This window comes from Mytilus galloprovincialis, chromosome 8 (assembly GCF_965363235.1).
Source record: "Mytilus galloprovincialis chromosome 8, xbMytGall1.hap1.1, whole genome shotgun sequence".
In the NCBI taxonomy this organism is placed as follows: domain Eukaryota; kingdom Metazoa; phylum Mollusca; class Bivalvia; order Mytilida; family Mytilidae; genus Mytilus; species Mytilus galloprovincialis.
In genome coordinates, this window is record NC_134845.1 from 16,427,505 (window position 1) to 16,446,422 (window position 18,918).

Genomic DNA, 18,918 nt, shown 5'->3' on the forward strand with positions numbered 1-18,918 from the left:
AAAAAGAAGATGTGGTATGATTGCCAATGAGACAACTATCCACAAAAGACCAAAAAGACACAGACATTAACAACTATAGGTCACCGTACGGCCTTCAACAATGAGCAAAGCCCATAAAGTTATCTCCCCTATTCTGTATTTACTGATTTACTTTTTTTATTATTTTAAATAATTTAAGTTAGAAGATGCCATGGTATCAATAAAAAGAAGGTTAAGACAACAACATATGTCACTAAACTACAAGGAAAACTTAAATAAGAGCAACACAAACACAGTCCCAGCTGAACTTGACTGCTTTGGAAAGTCAGACTTACCTGCCTCACTAGTGATAAGTCGTGTTCAGTGATATTGATAGTGTTATATTTTACAAGGTGGACCTGAATTTGATTTCATCATATGGAACATATCAGGGTCATTTGTGACCAAGTTATATCATAATGGTCAACCAAATCAAAACGATGTCCATAAAATGTCTGAAGAAAGGGGTTCATCTTTACCATTAAAAATTAGACACACAAACAAAAAGGAGCAACACATAATCCAGATTGATAGCATGAATTGGTACAGACACAAAATATGGTGGGCTTCAACCAGTTTTACATGCACAAAAACACTCTCCCCACCCCCCCCTTATTTACATATTTTTATGCCCTACCTACGATAGAAGAGGGGCATTATGTTTTCTGGTCTGTGTCTCCGTTCGTCCGTTCATTCGTCTGTTCCATCGTCCCGCTTCAGGTTAAAATTTTTGGTCGAGGTAGTTTTTGATGAAGTTGAAGTCCAATCAATTTGAAACTTAATACACATGTTCCCTATGATATGATCTTTCTAATTTTAATGTCAAATTAAAGTATTGACCCCAATTTCATGGTCCACTGAACAAAGAAGATGGTGTGAAGCTCAGGTTAAAGTTTTTGGTCAAGGTAGTTTTTGATGAAGTTGAAGTCCAATCAACTTGAAACTTAGTACACATGTTAACTATGATATGATCTTTCTAATTTTAATGCCAAATTAAAGTATTGACCCCAATTTCACGGTCCAGTGAACATGTAAAATGATAGTGAGAGTGGGCATCCGTGTACTATGGACACATTCTTGTTCGCAATAGCAAAACATTACCATCTTAACTTGCTTTGTCATCACAAGAGAATATGTCATTTAGACCAGGAGATATTTAGACATCAAATTTGCTGGGGAAATTTGTATACATAGTGATATGAGAAATGTATTTGTTTAAATCTTTAATGTTTCAAAGTTAATACATAATAATGGTATACTGTCTCTGACTATCAATTGATGATTTACCATCAGGCTGATCAATGACCATATCTTTATAGATCAACCATCATTCTATCATCTTTTCTATTAATAATCATTGACCAATTCAAATGACAAAATCAATAAACACTTGACATAAATATTAAATTATAAAAATAATTGCTATTACATATAAACCATTTTGTACCCTAAGAAATTTACAAACACATGCATACATTCATTTACACGGATGCCAACTTGACAAGTTTTTTTTCTATAAACACACTTTATTGTTCTTAAGATTTGCTGGTAGATTCCTCTCTAGCTTTCAACCAATCACTAACAGCCTTTTTATAATCTATTGAAGTATTTTGAATTCCGATCAAGGGGAGAACCTTTTCCATATCTGGCCAATCAGCTGGGTGTTCTTCAACATGCTGAAAATAAAGGAAAGCCATCATTACAAAAAAGCTTGACCCTACAAAAATATTTAGAGCAAAAATTCATTTAGCAAAATAAACACAATATTTTTTACATTTTCCATCATGTTTCATATGTATCACTAGACAGCTTTATTTGTCCTTATTTATTAGAAAATGCTTCGTTGGAACAAACAGTTACGATCATCTTAAGTAAAAGTTACGATCATCATTGTGATTTTTTGTATCTCGATTTTCATTCTTCTTGTTGCTTTTCCATCCGGTCCGAAAAGATATTTCAATGGTAATACTTATAAAGATGTTTCTTGGCATAATACAAATCTGAAAATAAGCTGTTAAAGTGGAGAAATCAGCCTTATAAAATTTCCCTATATTTGTGTCCGCCATATTGGGATGATCGTAACTGCAGTAACTGCAGTTACGATCATCACGTTGACACCGGTGATGTGTATTATAACGTGGCATACATTCCAATACTATTTCTAGATTTATTGTCTGTTTCGGTTTGTGCTGTTGGTTTGCTGTTTCACTGGATTTTCCCCTACTCTCCATTTAATCACATGTTACTAAGAAACTTTAGTTTATGATAAAGAGCACACACCCACATCTGTAAGAGCATTCCTATTCATATATTGTGACATTAAGAAGGCAAGCAACAGAAATGGAATATAAACAGTCATCAGTCAAACTGCTTGGACCCTTTTGAGAGAACTAAATGCCATAAAATGAACTATATTAATATGTTCTCTGAATTTACTTCTGAAATATCTAATGAAAAGGCATGCAACGTAGGGATTGATTAAAATGATTGTTGGGTGCTGAATGTCCAGTTGCAAATATTTCAGACATGTGCAGGACGATCTTGAATTATTTGTTCAATGAGCATATGCAGCTTTTTATTATTTAGTATGGTTTTGCTTGAGTTTAACAATTAAAGGACCAATTTCTATAACTTACGTGGATATGTCTCACTTATAAAATTTCGGTAGTCTAGATATCCTAATACCATCAAACATGTAGGTATACCTATTTATATATTGGTGATCATGAATAGAAAACAAATAATCGATACCAGGATTAAATATTTCATACGACAGACGGGTGTTTCATCTAAAAAGAAAAGACTCATTGGTGATACTTGTATCTAGCCTGACATTTAAAATACAACTCACCACATATTTAATGTTGGCGTCTGTGTCTAAGATGACGGTTCCACCTTGTTGCCACGAATCTCCTGCTAGATGTCCAGTTTCATAACCAAGTTTAATACCTGTAGGTATTAATAAGGTAATAATAATTTTTTTATGACTTCATATTTGCCTTAATTTAACAGATAATTATAGATTATCGTTGATCATCTCAACGAGATTGCTTTTCTCACTTGAGCTGGTACAGCGAAAGTGAGAAAAGCAATCGAGTTGAGATGACCAATGATAATCTGTTTATCGCTATTTTACCTATGACGACGTTGTCAATTTCATGTCAATTTCGTTAGCAACGCCGCGTGGTCTCCTTTGTTTCTAGCGATAATTTTTTTCATCTCAAGCGAGAAGCATGATATGAAAATTATCACAAAAAAAGATCAAAAGAAAAATGGACAAAATAGCGATAAAAGCTGATATACCAACCCAATTTCTTAATTGAGTCAGTTTGTTTGGTATTTGGTATTTCCACATTAAACCAGATTTCTTTAAAAGAACTTTTTGCTAAACAAGGTGTCATTGCAATCAACGTGCATGGTATTAATCAATAAGAAGCAGCGTTGTTATTTTGGGTATTGTATTGATCTTTAAAAAAAAAACTCCGAGAATACTATTTTGAGTCCGTTATTGATATTTTTTTTAACTAATCAAATTGTAAATATACGCTAAAAAAACTAAAACAAAACTGACAACAATATTTCATGCTTTCTATCAAATGTTTTTTCTGTATTTGTCATAATTTAACTTTCGATTTTTCACATTTACTTGAGTAATTAAGACACGCTCATACCTTCAGTTACTCCTTTCATTCCATATTTACGTAGACCAGAAACAATAGGCATAACAAGTGATCTGAACCGACCCCTCTTTAAACTGAACAATTTATACAGCTGAAGTTGTGGGTCCGAGTACAGATCTCCACATACGGGCACTGTTGCAATCTCAAGGAATTCTGTCGTCTGTACGGGTGTAGAGTTGCTGATGAAGACAAGCCTGATGTCATTCTGAGTAAGTGTTGACTCGATTTGACGAAAGGCCTGGATCTTCATCTGACTACAAAACATAAAATATCTTGAAACAGCACCGTGTAAATATGATAGGAAGAAAATTTCTGTTTTAATTTTGTCAGAAAATTGTGTTTGACAGAGTAACATTTAGCTAAACTCGATGTGGTGCAAGTGTTCGACCTCATTGAAAACGTATTCATGCGACCTTATATGACTTTCAATTTAACCCCTTAGCTATAGATGGATTACCACGAATTTTGCGTGTTCAATTATTAAAAGGAAAATCATGTCAACTTTGAAAGTGAAACAAAAGTAAATCATTTGATTGACTCATTTGTGCCACAAAACTCATTCTTATACAGATAAAAACGATGATAGCATATATTTTTAACCTATGATATGAATTTAAACAGACCTAGAGAATTGCACGAGTTCGCTATCTATCTATTTATATTCATATAGATGTTTATATCGTTTATATGACCGTCGGCAGTCTTCGGAGGTCAATGCAATAGATCATTAGATGGCGTCTGAACTAAAATACACACACAACGATGATACATATTATCGTGTAAATGTCATGTAAATTGCTTATTTTATACTTTTTATAATTTGGATGTACGTTTTAGTATCTTGTATATCAAATATATTTTTTTTATTAAAATCGGTGAGGATCAATTTGACAGCTACTGTCCCTTTAAAATAAATGTCAACATGTTGCTTACATGTAATCAGTTCTATAGTCAATGTAGGCTTTGTGTGCATTAAACCATGTATATTTTGTCCATCTGATGAGTTAAGCCTTTTTCAACTAATTTGTATAGTCGTTCTTATGTTGTACTGTTATATCTCTGTCCCAGGTTAGGGGAGGGTTGGGATCCCGCTAACATGTTTAACTCCGCCACATTATTTATGTATGTGCCTGTCCCAAGTCAGGAGCCTGTAATTCAGTGGTTGTCGTTTGTTGTGTGTTACATATTTTTTTCGTTCATTTTTTCATATAAATAAGTCCGTTTGTTTTCGCGTTTGAATTGTTTTACATTGTCTTATCAGGGCCTTTTATAGCTGACTATGCGGTATGGGCTTTGCTCATTGTTGAAGGCCGTACGGTGACCTATCGTTGTTAATGTCTGTGTCATTTTGGTCTATTGTGGACAGTTGTCTCATTGGCAATCATACCACATCTTCTTTTTTTTTATATATTCAGAAAGTGAACTTTGTTGTGCACATATTCCTGATATTAGGAAGAAATATATTTAGAAATAAAAAGATCTATAAAATATTATGAATAATATTATTTATCAATTTATTTGTCCACAACTGAAAATATTCCTCAGTTATTTTTAAACGATTAAATAGTTAAACATTCTTCTTTTCAGACTAAAACAATGATATCATACACATCATTTACCTAACAATTTAATTCCCACACTAATAGTATGTGGACTTATCCATACACATTAATAGCTTGATGATTGTTTGATTGAGTGTGTAACCAGTGGCAAATATTTCCTACATTTTTCAGGACGAGTACGAATTAGCAAATAAAAACGAAAGTAAGTTCTTGTAATAGAGAGTTGATCGTGATGAAAGTAGGGAAAGACATGTCACTATAACACACGGGTTTATACATTGCATAGGAATAAAAAAAAAGTTGCCTTTTTAGTTATATCAATCCCTCGAAGAGTTGTTGCAAGAGACCTTGTAATAATGGACTTTGCGAAGGCCTTTGATAAAGTACCGCATCGTCACCTACTATACAAATTACAATATTTTGGTATTAATGGAAACACTTTAAACTGGATATCTGCATTTCTCTCCGATCGAACTCAGACAGTTGTTCTGGATGGAAGATCATCAAGCACAGTTCCAGTCACCTCTGGGGTTCCACAAGGTACTGTCTTACGTCCAGTTTTTTTCTTGGCGTATACAAAATACCTTCCAGACTACCTTACACATAGCAAACTAAGATTATTTGCTGATGACAGTATCATATACATGCCAGTTAAATCCCAGAGTGACTGCCTAAAATTGCAAGCTGACCTTGACGCAGCTTTAAAATGGGAAGAGGACTGGCTGATGGCCTTCCACCCAGACAAGTGTAATGTTCTCTCTGTCACAACTAAACGTCAACCTCTACAGCATAATTACTCTTCACAATCATACTTTAGAAACTGTTACATCTGCTAAATACTTAGGCATCACATTACAATCAAACCTTAAATGGGACTTACACATAGATGACAATATCTCGAAAGCCATCAAAACTCTCGGCTTCCTTCGAAGAAACCTGAAAACATCAAATCAAAACATCAAGAGCCAGGCATACCAAGCACTTGTCCGTCCCAAACTCGAATACTCTTGCTCAGTTTGGGACCCCCACACTTCAGAATCTATCTCGAAGATAGAGATGGTCCAAAGGAGAGCTGCTCGGTATGCCTGTAACAGGTATCATAATACTAGCAGTGTATCAAACATGCTGAACACACTAAACTGGTCTATTTTAACACAACGCAGACTGCGTGCGCGCCTGGTTATGATGTACAAGATCACACATCATCTTGTTGCTATACCATCTAGCACAATTCTCATCCCATCAGACTCAAGAACCAGAAAACATAATGTTCACACCTTCAGACACATTTATACATCAAAAGACTCGTACAGATTTTCATTTTTCCCAGATACAATAACTCAATGGAATCTTTTACCAACATCAGTAGTAAATACACAGACAGTCGACTCTTTCAGAGATCAGCTTACATATGCTGTTCTCTCCACTATCATTTAAAAAGCTTCATCTCCTGTACACAGTTTTAATCACTACATCTGTTCTCTGCACCGTTTTGTATATAACTAAAATATTAACTAGTTTTTTAATAAATAGGCCACACATGCACCAGTTATTAATCATCTTTATTCAGATCGAAAACTGGAAAACTTAAAGAAAAAGAAGAAGAAGAGTTTTTTTTCTGCAAAGAACGTATGTAGCTTTCTACATTATATGTATAGGCATATTTTTTTTATTTTGTTGACCTTTGTTAACCTAAACCTAAAGTGTATAGTAGCTAGGAAGCAGATACTGTAAAAAAAAAACACTACACTTAAAAGTAGGCATTTTAAGATATCCTTAAAAGTTCCGGTAAGCTCGGACAACTTATTTTGTCATGACCTATAAATTAAATTACAAACAAGTTATCAATCAAACAGTCATTTGAAGTATCAAAGGAAATAACACTCACCATGCAATTCATGCCAGATTTCTTAAGAATACCAATAAGATATATTTCTTGATATCCTTGGGTAGAATGGCATTCGCAAGTATTTCAGAACCCTCTTTGGAAAACAAGGAAATCTTTCCAAGTTCATCTGCAATAGATTTGTCACTAGCCATTTTGTTTTCACACGTGGTCAATAACGTGGAAAATGTAAACACAAATTAGTTTACTCGCTTACCTGTTAAAATTAAATACTTGAATACTAGTATACAACCTATTAGTAATAATGATTTCTTATCTTATAATAAATTTTAACAATCGTTTAACATTTTCATTTTTATTTAATTATTAAATAATTAAATAAGAGTCAATCATCAACATCTGACAGTACTTCATCCAACGTAAACATTACCATGTTTACGAATTTGTGTTATAAATAAACATTGATTAAGCAGTAGCGGAAGTAGCTGAAACTAAGACAGACAAATGGCGTTATCTAAACCGAAAGAGGTTCAGCTTGATTTATTTAGTTGTCCGATCTGTTCCGAAACAGTTAAACAGCCAAAAATTTTACCTTGTCTTCATTCGTTTTGTAAGCAATGCATACACGAACACATTCTAAACATGGGACGGAACAAGCATAGTAGGCTGACCCAGTTTTCATGTCCCGTTTGCAAGTCAGTTGTAAAACCTAAAAATGTTAAAGCAACTATAGATGAATGGTCAGCGGCACTTCAAAATAATCTTATTCTATCAATTATGATTGCACGAAACAAAGAAGACAAACAACAAGACTGCGGAGCTTGTAAACGACACCAACAACAATCCATGGCCAAGTTCTGGTGCAAAGAATGCGATGAAACGTTCTGTGAAAAATGTAATACAATGCACACTTGGATGAAGCTTTCCTCTACACACCTTGTTGTTGCACTGGAAGAACTGGAATCTAATACATCCGGAATCGACTTGCATGCGGTCTCGGAACAATGCAATACCCACCCACAGAATAACATTGAGCTTTTTTGTTTCAATCACGAACAACTATGTTGTATTCAGTGCGTCTCTTTGAACCATCGGAGCTGTGAAAATGTTAAATCGATTGAAGAAATAACCGGTTCGGACGACGTTTGCGACACTCTGCATGATAAACTGGAAAGCATTAAATACGCAGCAATTAAACTTTTAAAAGAAAAGGAACAGCAAAAAAGTAATTTTAAAGCTATGACCGATATCACAGAAGAAGAAGCTACACAATGTCTTGAAATGGTAAAATCAAGCCTAGACCGTTTATTTGAAACATTTACGAAACAGTTGCACTTATTTCGTGACGATGAAAATACTAGTTCCAACATTCGAATACGTCTACTGGAACAATTAATTGCAAGTCTTGATCACTGGATGAGTGTTGACAGAGTTGTTAGAGAGCTGGGAACAAGAAAACAATATTTTATCCACGTTGACACATTGAAGAAGCAACTCAAGGCAAGTGTTCGCCAAATAGACAAGGCCATCAGAAATGATCATTTACTTGACCTCAAATTCGTAAAGAATGAAATTTTAGAGCACTTGGAAACAGCAGAAAACATAGGTAGATTTGATAAAATTGAGAAAAACGATTTAGCTGGCCAAGCCGATGATGTATTCAAGTGCTGTAAAGTATTAGGCGTTAAACTTTATCCAGAATATGAGGATGTCAGAGTGGAATTAATTGAGACTTTTCACATCAATGGTTCAGATTTATGCTGCGGAGTGTGTATAGGAAATGATCACATTGTTCTTGGTACGAATTCGGAGCAACTTCAGATAGTTGACAAAAAAACTGGAACTGTTGTTACAAATACGACTGAGTTAAGCGGGGATCCTCGCCGTTTGTGTTACGACAAAGAACAAAATTTAATATTTGTCTCGTGTACATCCAGTGAACTGTACAAAGCAGAGATAGCAAGGGACACCATTAAAGAACCAAAGTTGCTTACTTTTAATAGCGATGATGTGGGAGCATTGTGTAAATACCGTGAGGACATTTATGTTGTGGTAGATAATGCCATTAAAAAATTCTCCTCGACTGCAAGCCCTGACAGTTCAGAGGGAATGACATCTGTCGTGTCTGTAAATACAGATTGCAGTGTCAATGGTATGAATATTTATCGGAGAAAAATTGTTGTTACTACCAAAAATAACGAAATTAAATGCCTAACGCTTCAAGGAGATGAAGTGTATTGCTTTGACGACGAAATAAGTAAACCGATTGAAAGTATAATCGTGTTGTCATCCGGTTTAACTTTATTTGTTAATCGAGCTAACGAAGGATCATTGCATATTCTCTCTGAAGACGGTTCCAGGCACAGAAGAATTCTTGACAAGTTCGATAGTATTAAAAAACCTCGCGATATCTTTTTAGACAATGACGATGACGAAACATTGTTTGTTGTTGGTGGAGAGTACATGGAAATGTACAGAATTAAATCTTAACTATCAATCGCATTTGTCACAAAACGTTTTAGTTAATCTTATGAATAACAATTGTAGTGCAAAAAAATATGTAAAAATTAGAAGTAGGAAGTTTTAGAGTTGACACGATTAGTTAGTTTTTGGTAACAGAAGTGACCATGTGTTTTCAGTCAATTAAAATTGAAATAGATATACACAAGACTTTCATGTTTCACTTATTTCATTTTGAACGAAGCAATTGACATGATTTCTTCAAACTAAACTATTTTCCTTCTGTAAAATTGGAGGTGGATGATACCAATGGGACATTCAAAACTCATATAAGTCAAAGAGAATGCCAAGGCTAAAGACGACAGACGATAAAAAAACACAGAAGGCCACTACAGGCTACATAGAAAACTAAAAAATGACCAACACGAATCTCATCAAACTCTGTAGGTGATCTCAACCGATCGTCAGAAGGGTTGAAAAATCCTGCATCCCTAGTTTATGTTACGTGGGTCGGGCAAAGATGATGAATTTCTAGAAAAAAATAGCTCCTACCCAAATGCTAGTAATGAAGTCAAAGATGGTACTTGTTTGTACGCATTGTACCTGTCGATAATCTATAAAACAACAATACGAATTTCAATACATATATGTTCGTTCATAGTATACATTGAAATTTGTATATATACTGAGCCAAAAAGTTTAGCAACAAAAATATAAAATTTTAATTCATTAAAAAATCATAACAACATTTAATTTTGATAATAAATAAATAGAATTATGACATGTCAGAAGCAACATGAATGTTTAACACTCGTATTCATAAGACATATTTTGGTATGGAGCACGGGAGGGTCAAAATGCGGAAATGAGTATAGTGTTATTCAAAATCAATTTATCGGCCATGCTCTAAGTGCATCAATGAAGGATTGGCAGGCACACCAGCAGCTGCCCTTAGTCAATGCACTACTTTTGTGACCAGAAAAAAACTCGTCACGTGTTGACGAAAAGCGAAGGTAGCGCTCCTCCCTTTATGATGGTTGTTTTTGGTCTACGACATATCGACCTATCCTGTGCTGTTGCAATTTGTTGATATCTGTTTGTTAGTCTCTAAACTGTTGACTTATGCTCATTAAATTGAGCCACGACGTCAGCAACACTCATGTCTGCATCAACCATTCCGAGAGCCATCTGACGGTCATTTTCGGAGAGGCCTGGTTGACGCCCCATGCAATTTTTCAAACTTTTATGTGTTTTTTTTTTTTTTTACCAATGGTGAGTTTCTGAACGTAAGTGCAAAAAAAATCGTTTTTAAAGTACAGGTACGGTACAGAAGGTAAAACATCAATAACACGTGTAAAGCTGAAATGGCATGAAATCATGCAATCACCCAGAAAAAAGCACGACTGTTTAAAATTACAGGTAAAACTTAGGATGATATCAATGATGTTTAAAAAAAAAAAAATCCAGAAACAACCAAAAAAAATAAAAAATTGAAAAAAGTGTTGCTAAACTTTTTTGGCTCAGTATACTAGTAGTCTAGACGGAAAGACGGGTTTCCATATTTAATCTTAATTCCTGTTGCCCATCTATACCTTTATTCTCTAACATGAAATACCATAGAAAAAAGAAAAGACAAATTTTGCAGTTCATCCACCTTAAAATGAGACCAATAATACAAAAGGGACATTCAACCATTATTAGAAAACTAACTGCCAACCGTGGCAAAAAAAGACGAGAAAACTTCGACAAACAAACAACGTACAACAGTACACAAAACACAACAGAAAAAAACCGAAGACTGAGCAACACGAACTCCATCAAATATCATTGGGGGTGGGAGTGCAGGTGGGGGGATAGTGATCTCAGGTCCATCGGAAGGGAAGGCAGAACCTGTTTCACATGTGGCACTTGTCATGTTGCTCATGAAAGTATAAACCCGGTGAAGAGTCTAATTTCAATTGGTTACATCGGGAAAGCTAGGGGACGGAATGTAATAACGACAACATCCGTTGTCATGTCTGAAACATATATACCATAACAGTCAATCATAGCTTTGTTGTGACCAGCAACCCTCTATCATGGAAATACAAGCTCTGGAATATCGTTTCAAGTGGGAGATATATACTCCGTATGCCGGCGCTGCTGAGATTTTGCGTCAAAGAAATAGAAAGTTCAATATTGGCAAGTTTAAATTATCTCTTCTGTTGTAAATTTTTGTTTTCAATCGACCCTCATCGTCAATTTCTAGATATAAGTAAAGATATAAGGCAGACTGAACTGTATCGGTTGTATCCTTTGTCTTAAATCCGATGGAATATATGCGTTCACCATAGTCATCAAATTTTGTAATTATTTAGTGAGTGAACATCATCTATATAGTAGAATGTAAAGTAAAAGGATACTGCTAACTTTTCTTCTTGAGTTCCTGTATGGTGTCAGCCTTATACGAATAAAGGGACATATCGGCAAAATGAGGATCGCAGTTGGTTCGCATCGAAATGCCGATTGATTGCAAAACACGTCCTCCAAACGTACCACAAATGGTATCAATAAGGAAATCAAGTATCTTGATAATGTCAGTTTCAGGGAATGTTTTGTTTGAATAAGAGGAATTTTGAATGTACGATTTATCCTTCCATAAGACAAGATACTTGTATCTATGTTGATCATTTTATTTTAATAAAACAAAACAGTACACAATCTTAAATTGTCTTTTGAATTGGAATGGGGAGTACTTGTGTAGAGTGTTGATAAGTCAAATGTTTTGATACTGCTACAAATGAAATTGAAATGACTGTACTGCAGGTTCTTGAATATAAAATATTTCATTGAAATGAACGAACAAACAATAACCCGAAACTTATCGTGTCAATGCTGAAATTTCTTGCTATTTCTAATTTATTACATTTTGAATTACTAAAGTGTCCATTGATAAATGTTTTTTGTTATTCGAGATGATGTAACAGAGAAAGAGAGATATTATTTTAAGGAAAAATTAAACAGAAATAAAAATAACAAAACATTACACAGAAAACTTAGGATTGACAAACATCAAACATCCAGAGGCAAACTCATGATCCCTTGAAGGGTCAAATGATCCTGCTTCTATTGTGATACCCGTTGTATTACTTAAGTTAACCGCTGTAGTAAACCATATCCATTAACTAAGCATTTAACAGTAGCGGATTGATATTGTCTCTTTTCTAACCTCAACATAAGCAAATACAAAAATCATCGGTACATGTTATTTCCTTAACCATAAGATATGAGCGAGATGATAAGTTAGAAATTGAATCAAGGACTTGCTGGACAAAAGCTTAACGAGAATTTAACCATACCAGTAGAGGCAACACAGAGAAAGAAATTAGAATATCACACTTACAACTAAACCAAAGCATCACGAACATCTTTCAAACAAAACTAGGTGACAGCGACAGTACTATCCTTAATGAGATCATAGATACCATGCAGGATTGAAATTTGTATTCTGCGCCAGACGCGCGTTTCGTCTACAAAAGTATCATCAGTGACGCTAAAATATTAATGAAAAAAAATGTCCAAATAAAGTACGAAGTTGAAGAACATCGGTGACCGAAAAATCCTATGGTTTTTCCAAATACAACTAAGGTAATATATTCGTGAGGTAGACATGCCTTAGTATTTCAATAAGTTCAAGGTTTTGTAAACAGTTAATTTATAATTATGACCATATCAATGATAATTCTTGTCAACACAAAAGTGCTGACTACTGATGCCCTCGGGGAATAAAAACTCCACCAGCAGTGGCATAGACCTAGTGATTGTAAAAAAAACCCATTAAAACGGAAAACCAACGGTAGAATCTATATAAAAAAGAGAAACGAGAAACAATTTTGAACCACATAAAAAAATCGACAACCACTGAACATCATGTTCTTGACTTCGGACAGGTGCAAACAAATGCAGCAGAATCCATCTAAAAAGGAAATTGTTGTCAGTAAATAAACAGTTATCAATCGCCTCATATAGCTTTTTACGTATTCACGTACTTCGTTATACACCCTTTGCCTACAAAATGGGTTTGACCGTTACTGAAGATGATAAAAAAAAAAACCGCTTCGGATGAATTTTATTTATCAAATTTTATATTTAATAAAGAAATCAACATATGATGCATATCTGACTGTAATGTTTAAATTTATATAATATTATAGGATAGATAGAATTCATATAGTCTAACATTTTGAGTAAGTCAGTGAGAAATTATTATTCATATCGCTTAATTTTGTACCATAATTTTGTTTACACTCCTTTTTTATATAGACTTCACCTCATGATACAAGGCGACGGCAGAGAAGCGGAGTTCAATTGCATTTACAGGAACGTATACTTATAAAAAAAAAAACCCGTAACATATATATGTTGTGAAAAAAATCAATGGCTTAGTCTTCTCGGTGGATTGATGTGGTCTTTGAGTGGACTTTTTCATTATTTTTCCATAAAATTATGTTAACGTTGTTCGCAATTTTTCGATTGGTTTTACATGTGAATTTATATGTCACGTGATGCATGCAAAGCAGGATATGCTTATCCTGTCGATGTAACCGGTCTCGTTTCTTTTGAAGTTGAGGCATTCCCTTCACTTTTGTTTGTTACCTTGAATCGTCTATTCTCTATTGATTTACGAAATTTGCAAATCGGTTAACTACTTGCGTCCGAATTTAAGTATGAAGTAAAATAACAAAAATACCAAACTCCAAATCGGAAAAAACGGTATCAAAGGGCAAAAACAAAATTTCAAACACAACAAACGAATGAAACATGAAACGAACAACGTTATACATTATTTACCTGTTTTAATTTGTTTCGTTATCATGGAACGAATTTGAAAATATTGTTTCAGTATGTCTTTCATTTTAGATAAAGCAATACAAATGTACAGAGTGAAATGTTTCAGCCTATTTTAGTATTATAATCATAGATCTTTAGAACATTTTAGTATCCACTTTGACGTATCGTTTACATGCTGATGCAAACGAACAAGGATACAGAAAACTAAGGGGACACTCAAGACTGGAAACGCATTGTCAATAACAAAATAAGACACACAAAACAGACGAGAGACGACGAAAGCAAATATAAATTATCAAACACACTGCACAAAAATCTCAAGACTGATGAACAGCTCAAACACCCCCAAAAACTGAAACAGGGTTTTGTTTTTAAACAAAGAATCATGGACTATCTACAAGACACAAGAGTATAATGGTATGTGGAGGTACACTTATTAATTTGTGTTCAAAGCAGAGTGAAGAGTTCAATTTGTCATCTTTGGTTGAAATTCCAATGAACGTTTAACTATGATTGTTCAGGATGTGTTGTGAAGTAAGATGTTTGGTGTATGATTTATTTTTTTAGTTGATCTATTTGAAGTGTCAAGACACAATTAACCTATCAAGAAAACAATAGTTGCAGACAAGTTTTGTATTTTGCACATTTTGGTTTTTGCCCATAGATTAACATAATGTGTTTGAAGACGAGTTAAATATTATAAAATGAGAGAAGATATATACCAAGTGGAATGCAAAAATCATATTTTAGCAGATACGTTATTAGTCTGCATGATACGATGTTTTGTTCCAACAAATCCCATCTGATGAGGCAAACCCCACCAAACCGGAACTGAATGCAGGTGCTGCTCTTTAAAAATAAGATGCTTCTGCTTTACTTCTAGCACTCGCCGTTTTGTGCATGCATGTAACAAATCCATAATAAGTAAGTCATCTGTAGCACAGATTTTTCATAACGGCCAAACAAATAATGGTTGCGTCTGTAAAACTAACAAAGAAATTGCTTCATCATTACCAATTAGAACCGTTGAAAGAATAGATAATTTGTTAGCTCACCAATAAATTTTTTGAGCGTAAAAAAGTGGTTTGATTTTACGAAGTATGAATATAAGATTTATAGAAAAAATATCACCTTCAAACTGAAGCTTGGCAGTAGCGAGATTTGAGATAATGTAGCAAACAAGACATATTGTATCATTTTTCTACTCCGAATGTAAAATACGACATATATTCAGTATACCAATCAAAGTAAATCTGAAATGGTATTAGGAAAATTCATACAACATTTTGTTTAGGGGCCAGCTAAAGCTCGCCTCCGGGTGCGAGAGTTTCTCGCTGTGTTGAAGATCCATTGGCCGCCGTCGGCTGTTTTCTGCTGTTTGGTCGGGTTGTTGTCTCTTTGACACATATGCCATCTTCATTTTTTGTAACTACGAGTACTCTAAGGGACCGGACAATATTTTATATCAGGCAGATAGGACCGGTACAAACCGGAGTAGGACACACATATTTTTCATCAACTTCAGGCATAGGGTCACCACTTTTCCCCCTTGTGTGACCATAGGACATGAAGTTTTATTCAAACTTTTGTTAACAATAAAAAAAAAATATTAACTAAATATCCAATTTGCTGAATTACCAATTATTGTCTCAATAACAGAGTATGTTTATATTTAAAATATACAATGTCACTTTACATGTATCTATTCCGCTTTTCAAGAAAGAACTTGAAAATATGATCTTTTTAAGCAAAGGAAGACATGTTTTTTACTTTGATGCAGCTTCTTTTACCTTCTTATTAAATCTTAGAATTTGACATAAATAAACCAATTTAGCATAAACTGCAAATCTTTAGCTTTTTTTTTATCTATCAATTAAATTTATAAATTTGACAGCAAATTACAAAACTACCAAACAAGCCTGTCAATCTGTAAAATCAATATATAAATGAGATGGCTGTAGAGATATATGAAAATACAAGTTGATTTGAAAAAGTTATACAAAATTTTAAAGTTGACTATCTGAATTTGGCTTAAACTAATTATTTTTGCTATTTTTTTGCCTTTTATTTTTATCTATAAAAATGACAACAAACTACCAAACAACCTGGTATTCTGTATGATCAATATATAAATGAGATATCTGTACATGTAGAGCTATATGAAAATCCTAGTTGATTTGAAAAAAATATAAAATGTTTTAAAGGAGACTATCTGAATTTAGCCTATACTGAAAATTTTAGTTTTTTTTTACCTATGAATAATAAAATCTATAAATTTTACAGCAATACATCAAACGACCAAGCAACCTGGTATTCTATAAGGTCAAAATACAATTGAAATTTCTATAGAGTAATATGAAAATCCGTGTTGTTTTGAAAATTTATAGAAATGTTTAAAATTGACTATTAAAAGTATCTTAAATTAGTCCGAAATGAAAATGTAGCTTTTGATCTTTTAGTTAAACTAGAACACACCCGTGATATCGTGGGTCCGTGACTGAATTAAAGTATATAACTATGCGCAAGCCTTATTTTAGTATTAGTATTGTCATCTGATAAAGTCATGCCGATTATAAGATACACAGTTTTCTCTGCTTTCAAATCTTTCTGTTTGAACCCGTCGAACTGGAACTTATCAATTATTGGTAATATTAATTATTTGGAAAACAAAAGGTCCTGGAATGTAGTATTTTTTAATCAACAGCATTGTTTTATATTAGTTATAAATAAAGTTGAATTCTTGATTCGCTGTTTTACGTCATGCCCCCTTACAAATTGAAAACTGTACCTATACGCCTTATTTTTAGTATTCGTATTGTTATCTTAGAAAGTCTTACTGATTAAAATATTACAATAGGTAACAATTTGACAATTTATTAGTGTCAACCCTGTGATTATGACCCTTGTATATAGCATATTAATCCTGAATACACCGTTTGGTGGTGCGCCTGTCAGATGCGGAACGTACAGATAAGGTAATAGGTAACAGGTGAATATACTATTGGTATCGGTATCGGACTCGACCCGGAACTTCTTAATTATTGGCAATATTAATTACGTGGAAAACAAAAGGACGTGGAGTGGTGTAATTTTTAATCTACACCTTTGTACTATATTAGTTATATATAAAATTGAATTTTTTGATTCGTCGTTTTTACGTGATGACGGCTGACAAATTGGACCTCGTAATTTTAGTATTATAGATCCTTAAAATTGACAGAAATAAACCAAACTACCAATTTGTTGAGACCATATTAAGATGTTACCTTTTATTTTTATCCTTGGCGTTGTCAGTTTATTTTCAATCTATGAGTTTGACTGTCCCTCTAGTATCTTTCGTCCCTCTTTTTTGTTCATGTTCCCAGCCAGTAGCATTAATGCAGTTGTTGCAGAGGATCATCGTCTGTAATAATTGTTTTGCTTTTGTCTAACATTTCGTTATCCAGGGGACTTATAGGTTGCTCTTTGTTATTACAGCTGCTTCAGAAAACACGCCACTTTAATATATATATATATTAATTTTCATAGATATTTTATTTTGTTCTCGTACTAGTTCCTAATTATGATCCACAGGTAATATATGACATTTTTTTATGAGACAAGTGCCTGCATGTGATATGATCTCTATGTTTAATCTCATAGACACATAACTTGGGAATGGTCCCAGTATAAATAAACCTAAATAACAATAACGACCGCCTTGAATTCTGAGGTAGACCCAAAGTGAAGGGAAGGTAGTACATACATTAAGTATAAGTTAAAACTCTTAAAAAATCGAGGCATATAACATGTATAAATGTTGAAAATATGTCACAAAGCCCTATATGATGACCTTTGACACAAGTAGTAATCCGTGTAAGCTTTCATTCAAGGATATATAAATATTTACGAAACTTCATAGTGAAATAGGTACAGGTTTTATCCGTAAAAGGAGTTTCTATGGGAAATTGCATTGTCTATATTTACAGAAATGCTACATATAAAGCTATGTATGCTTGTTTGGCTTATCCGACACACTTAAGTACCAAAAAAAAATGTCGGATAAAACAGGGTGTCGGAATACTCAAGTTTATTTTGCAAGGATAGGCATATTTTTGGACCATGAAAATGTGTCGGTTATTGCAGGATGTTGGAATACTCACGACAGGTGTCGAGTTACACTGTATACGGTATATGAATACTTTTGTTTTCAGGGTAATGTATTAACATCTATTAAATGCATCATCCAACGGTATTTGTACGTGTACAATGTATTAAATACCTGACCCGTAGGTTGTGCTCTATTGATCTGATCTTATTTTTATATAAGTAGTGCGAAAAAAAAGTAACAGTCCTACTACGCAATTCACGATAAGTTAATAAAAAATAATAATATAAAATTTATCGATTCAGTGAAGATAATAAAAAGTTATCTTTAACCGTTTTAGTATTTGACATGCATAATATTATCACATGTGTTGAAACCCTTGAAAAGGTAAATCACTTGATGTATATTAGTCACAGATTGTTTACCAACGTGTGT

General features: G+C 33.8%; 2 protein-coding genes across 2 annotated transcripts; one reads left to right on the forward strand and one right to left on the reverse strand.

The window, feature by feature from the left end:
• Window positions 1-1,228: 1,228 nt before the first annotated feature.
• LOC143085185 (peroxiredoxin-like 2C) lies at window positions 1,229-7,316 on the reverse strand. Its single transcript, XM_076261416.1, has 4 exons — window positions 7,149-7,316; window positions 3,690-3,952; window positions 2,870-2,967; window positions 1,229-1,694 (listed from the first exon to the last, which is right to left on the reverse strand). The coding sequence occupies exons 2-4, from the start codon at window positions 3,946-3,948 to the stop codon at window positions 1,554-1,556; spliced, it is 498 nt and encodes a 165-aa protein (XP_076117531.1). The 5' UTR covers window positions 3,949-3,952; window positions 7,149-7,316; the 3' UTR covers window positions 1,229-1,553.
• A 267-nt stretch (window positions 7,317-7,583) lies between these two features.
• On the forward strand, window positions 7,584-9,772 carry LOC143085186 (uncharacterized). Its single transcript, XM_076261417.1, has one exon. It carries the CDS (start codon window positions 7,611-7,613, stop codon window positions 9,594-9,596), a length of 1,986 nt encoding a protein of 661 aa, XP_076117532.1. The 5' UTR covers window positions 7,584-7,610; the 3' UTR covers window positions 9,597-9,772.
• The last annotated feature ends 9,146 nt before the right edge of the window (window positions 9,773-18,918 follow it).

Bases quoted from the DNA above. Each gene is read 5' to 3' on its own strand.
- LOC143085185 (XM_076261416.1), bottom strand. From the start codon at position 3,948: ATGAAGATCCAGGCCTTTCGTCAAATCGAGTCAACACTTACTCAGAAT. The intron at 2,968-3,689 runs GTATGAGCGTGT...TAATACCTACAG, and splicing joins AATGAAAGGAGTAACTGAAG to GTATTAAACTTGGTTATGAA. The intron at 1,695-2,869 runs GTGAGTTGTATT...CTTTATTTTCAG, and splicing joins ACGCCAACATTAAATATGTG to CATGTTGAAGAACACCCAGC.
- LOC143085186 (XM_076261417.1), top strand. From the start codon at position 7,611: ATGGCGTTATCTAAACCGAAAGAGGTTCAGCTTGATTTATTTAGTTGT.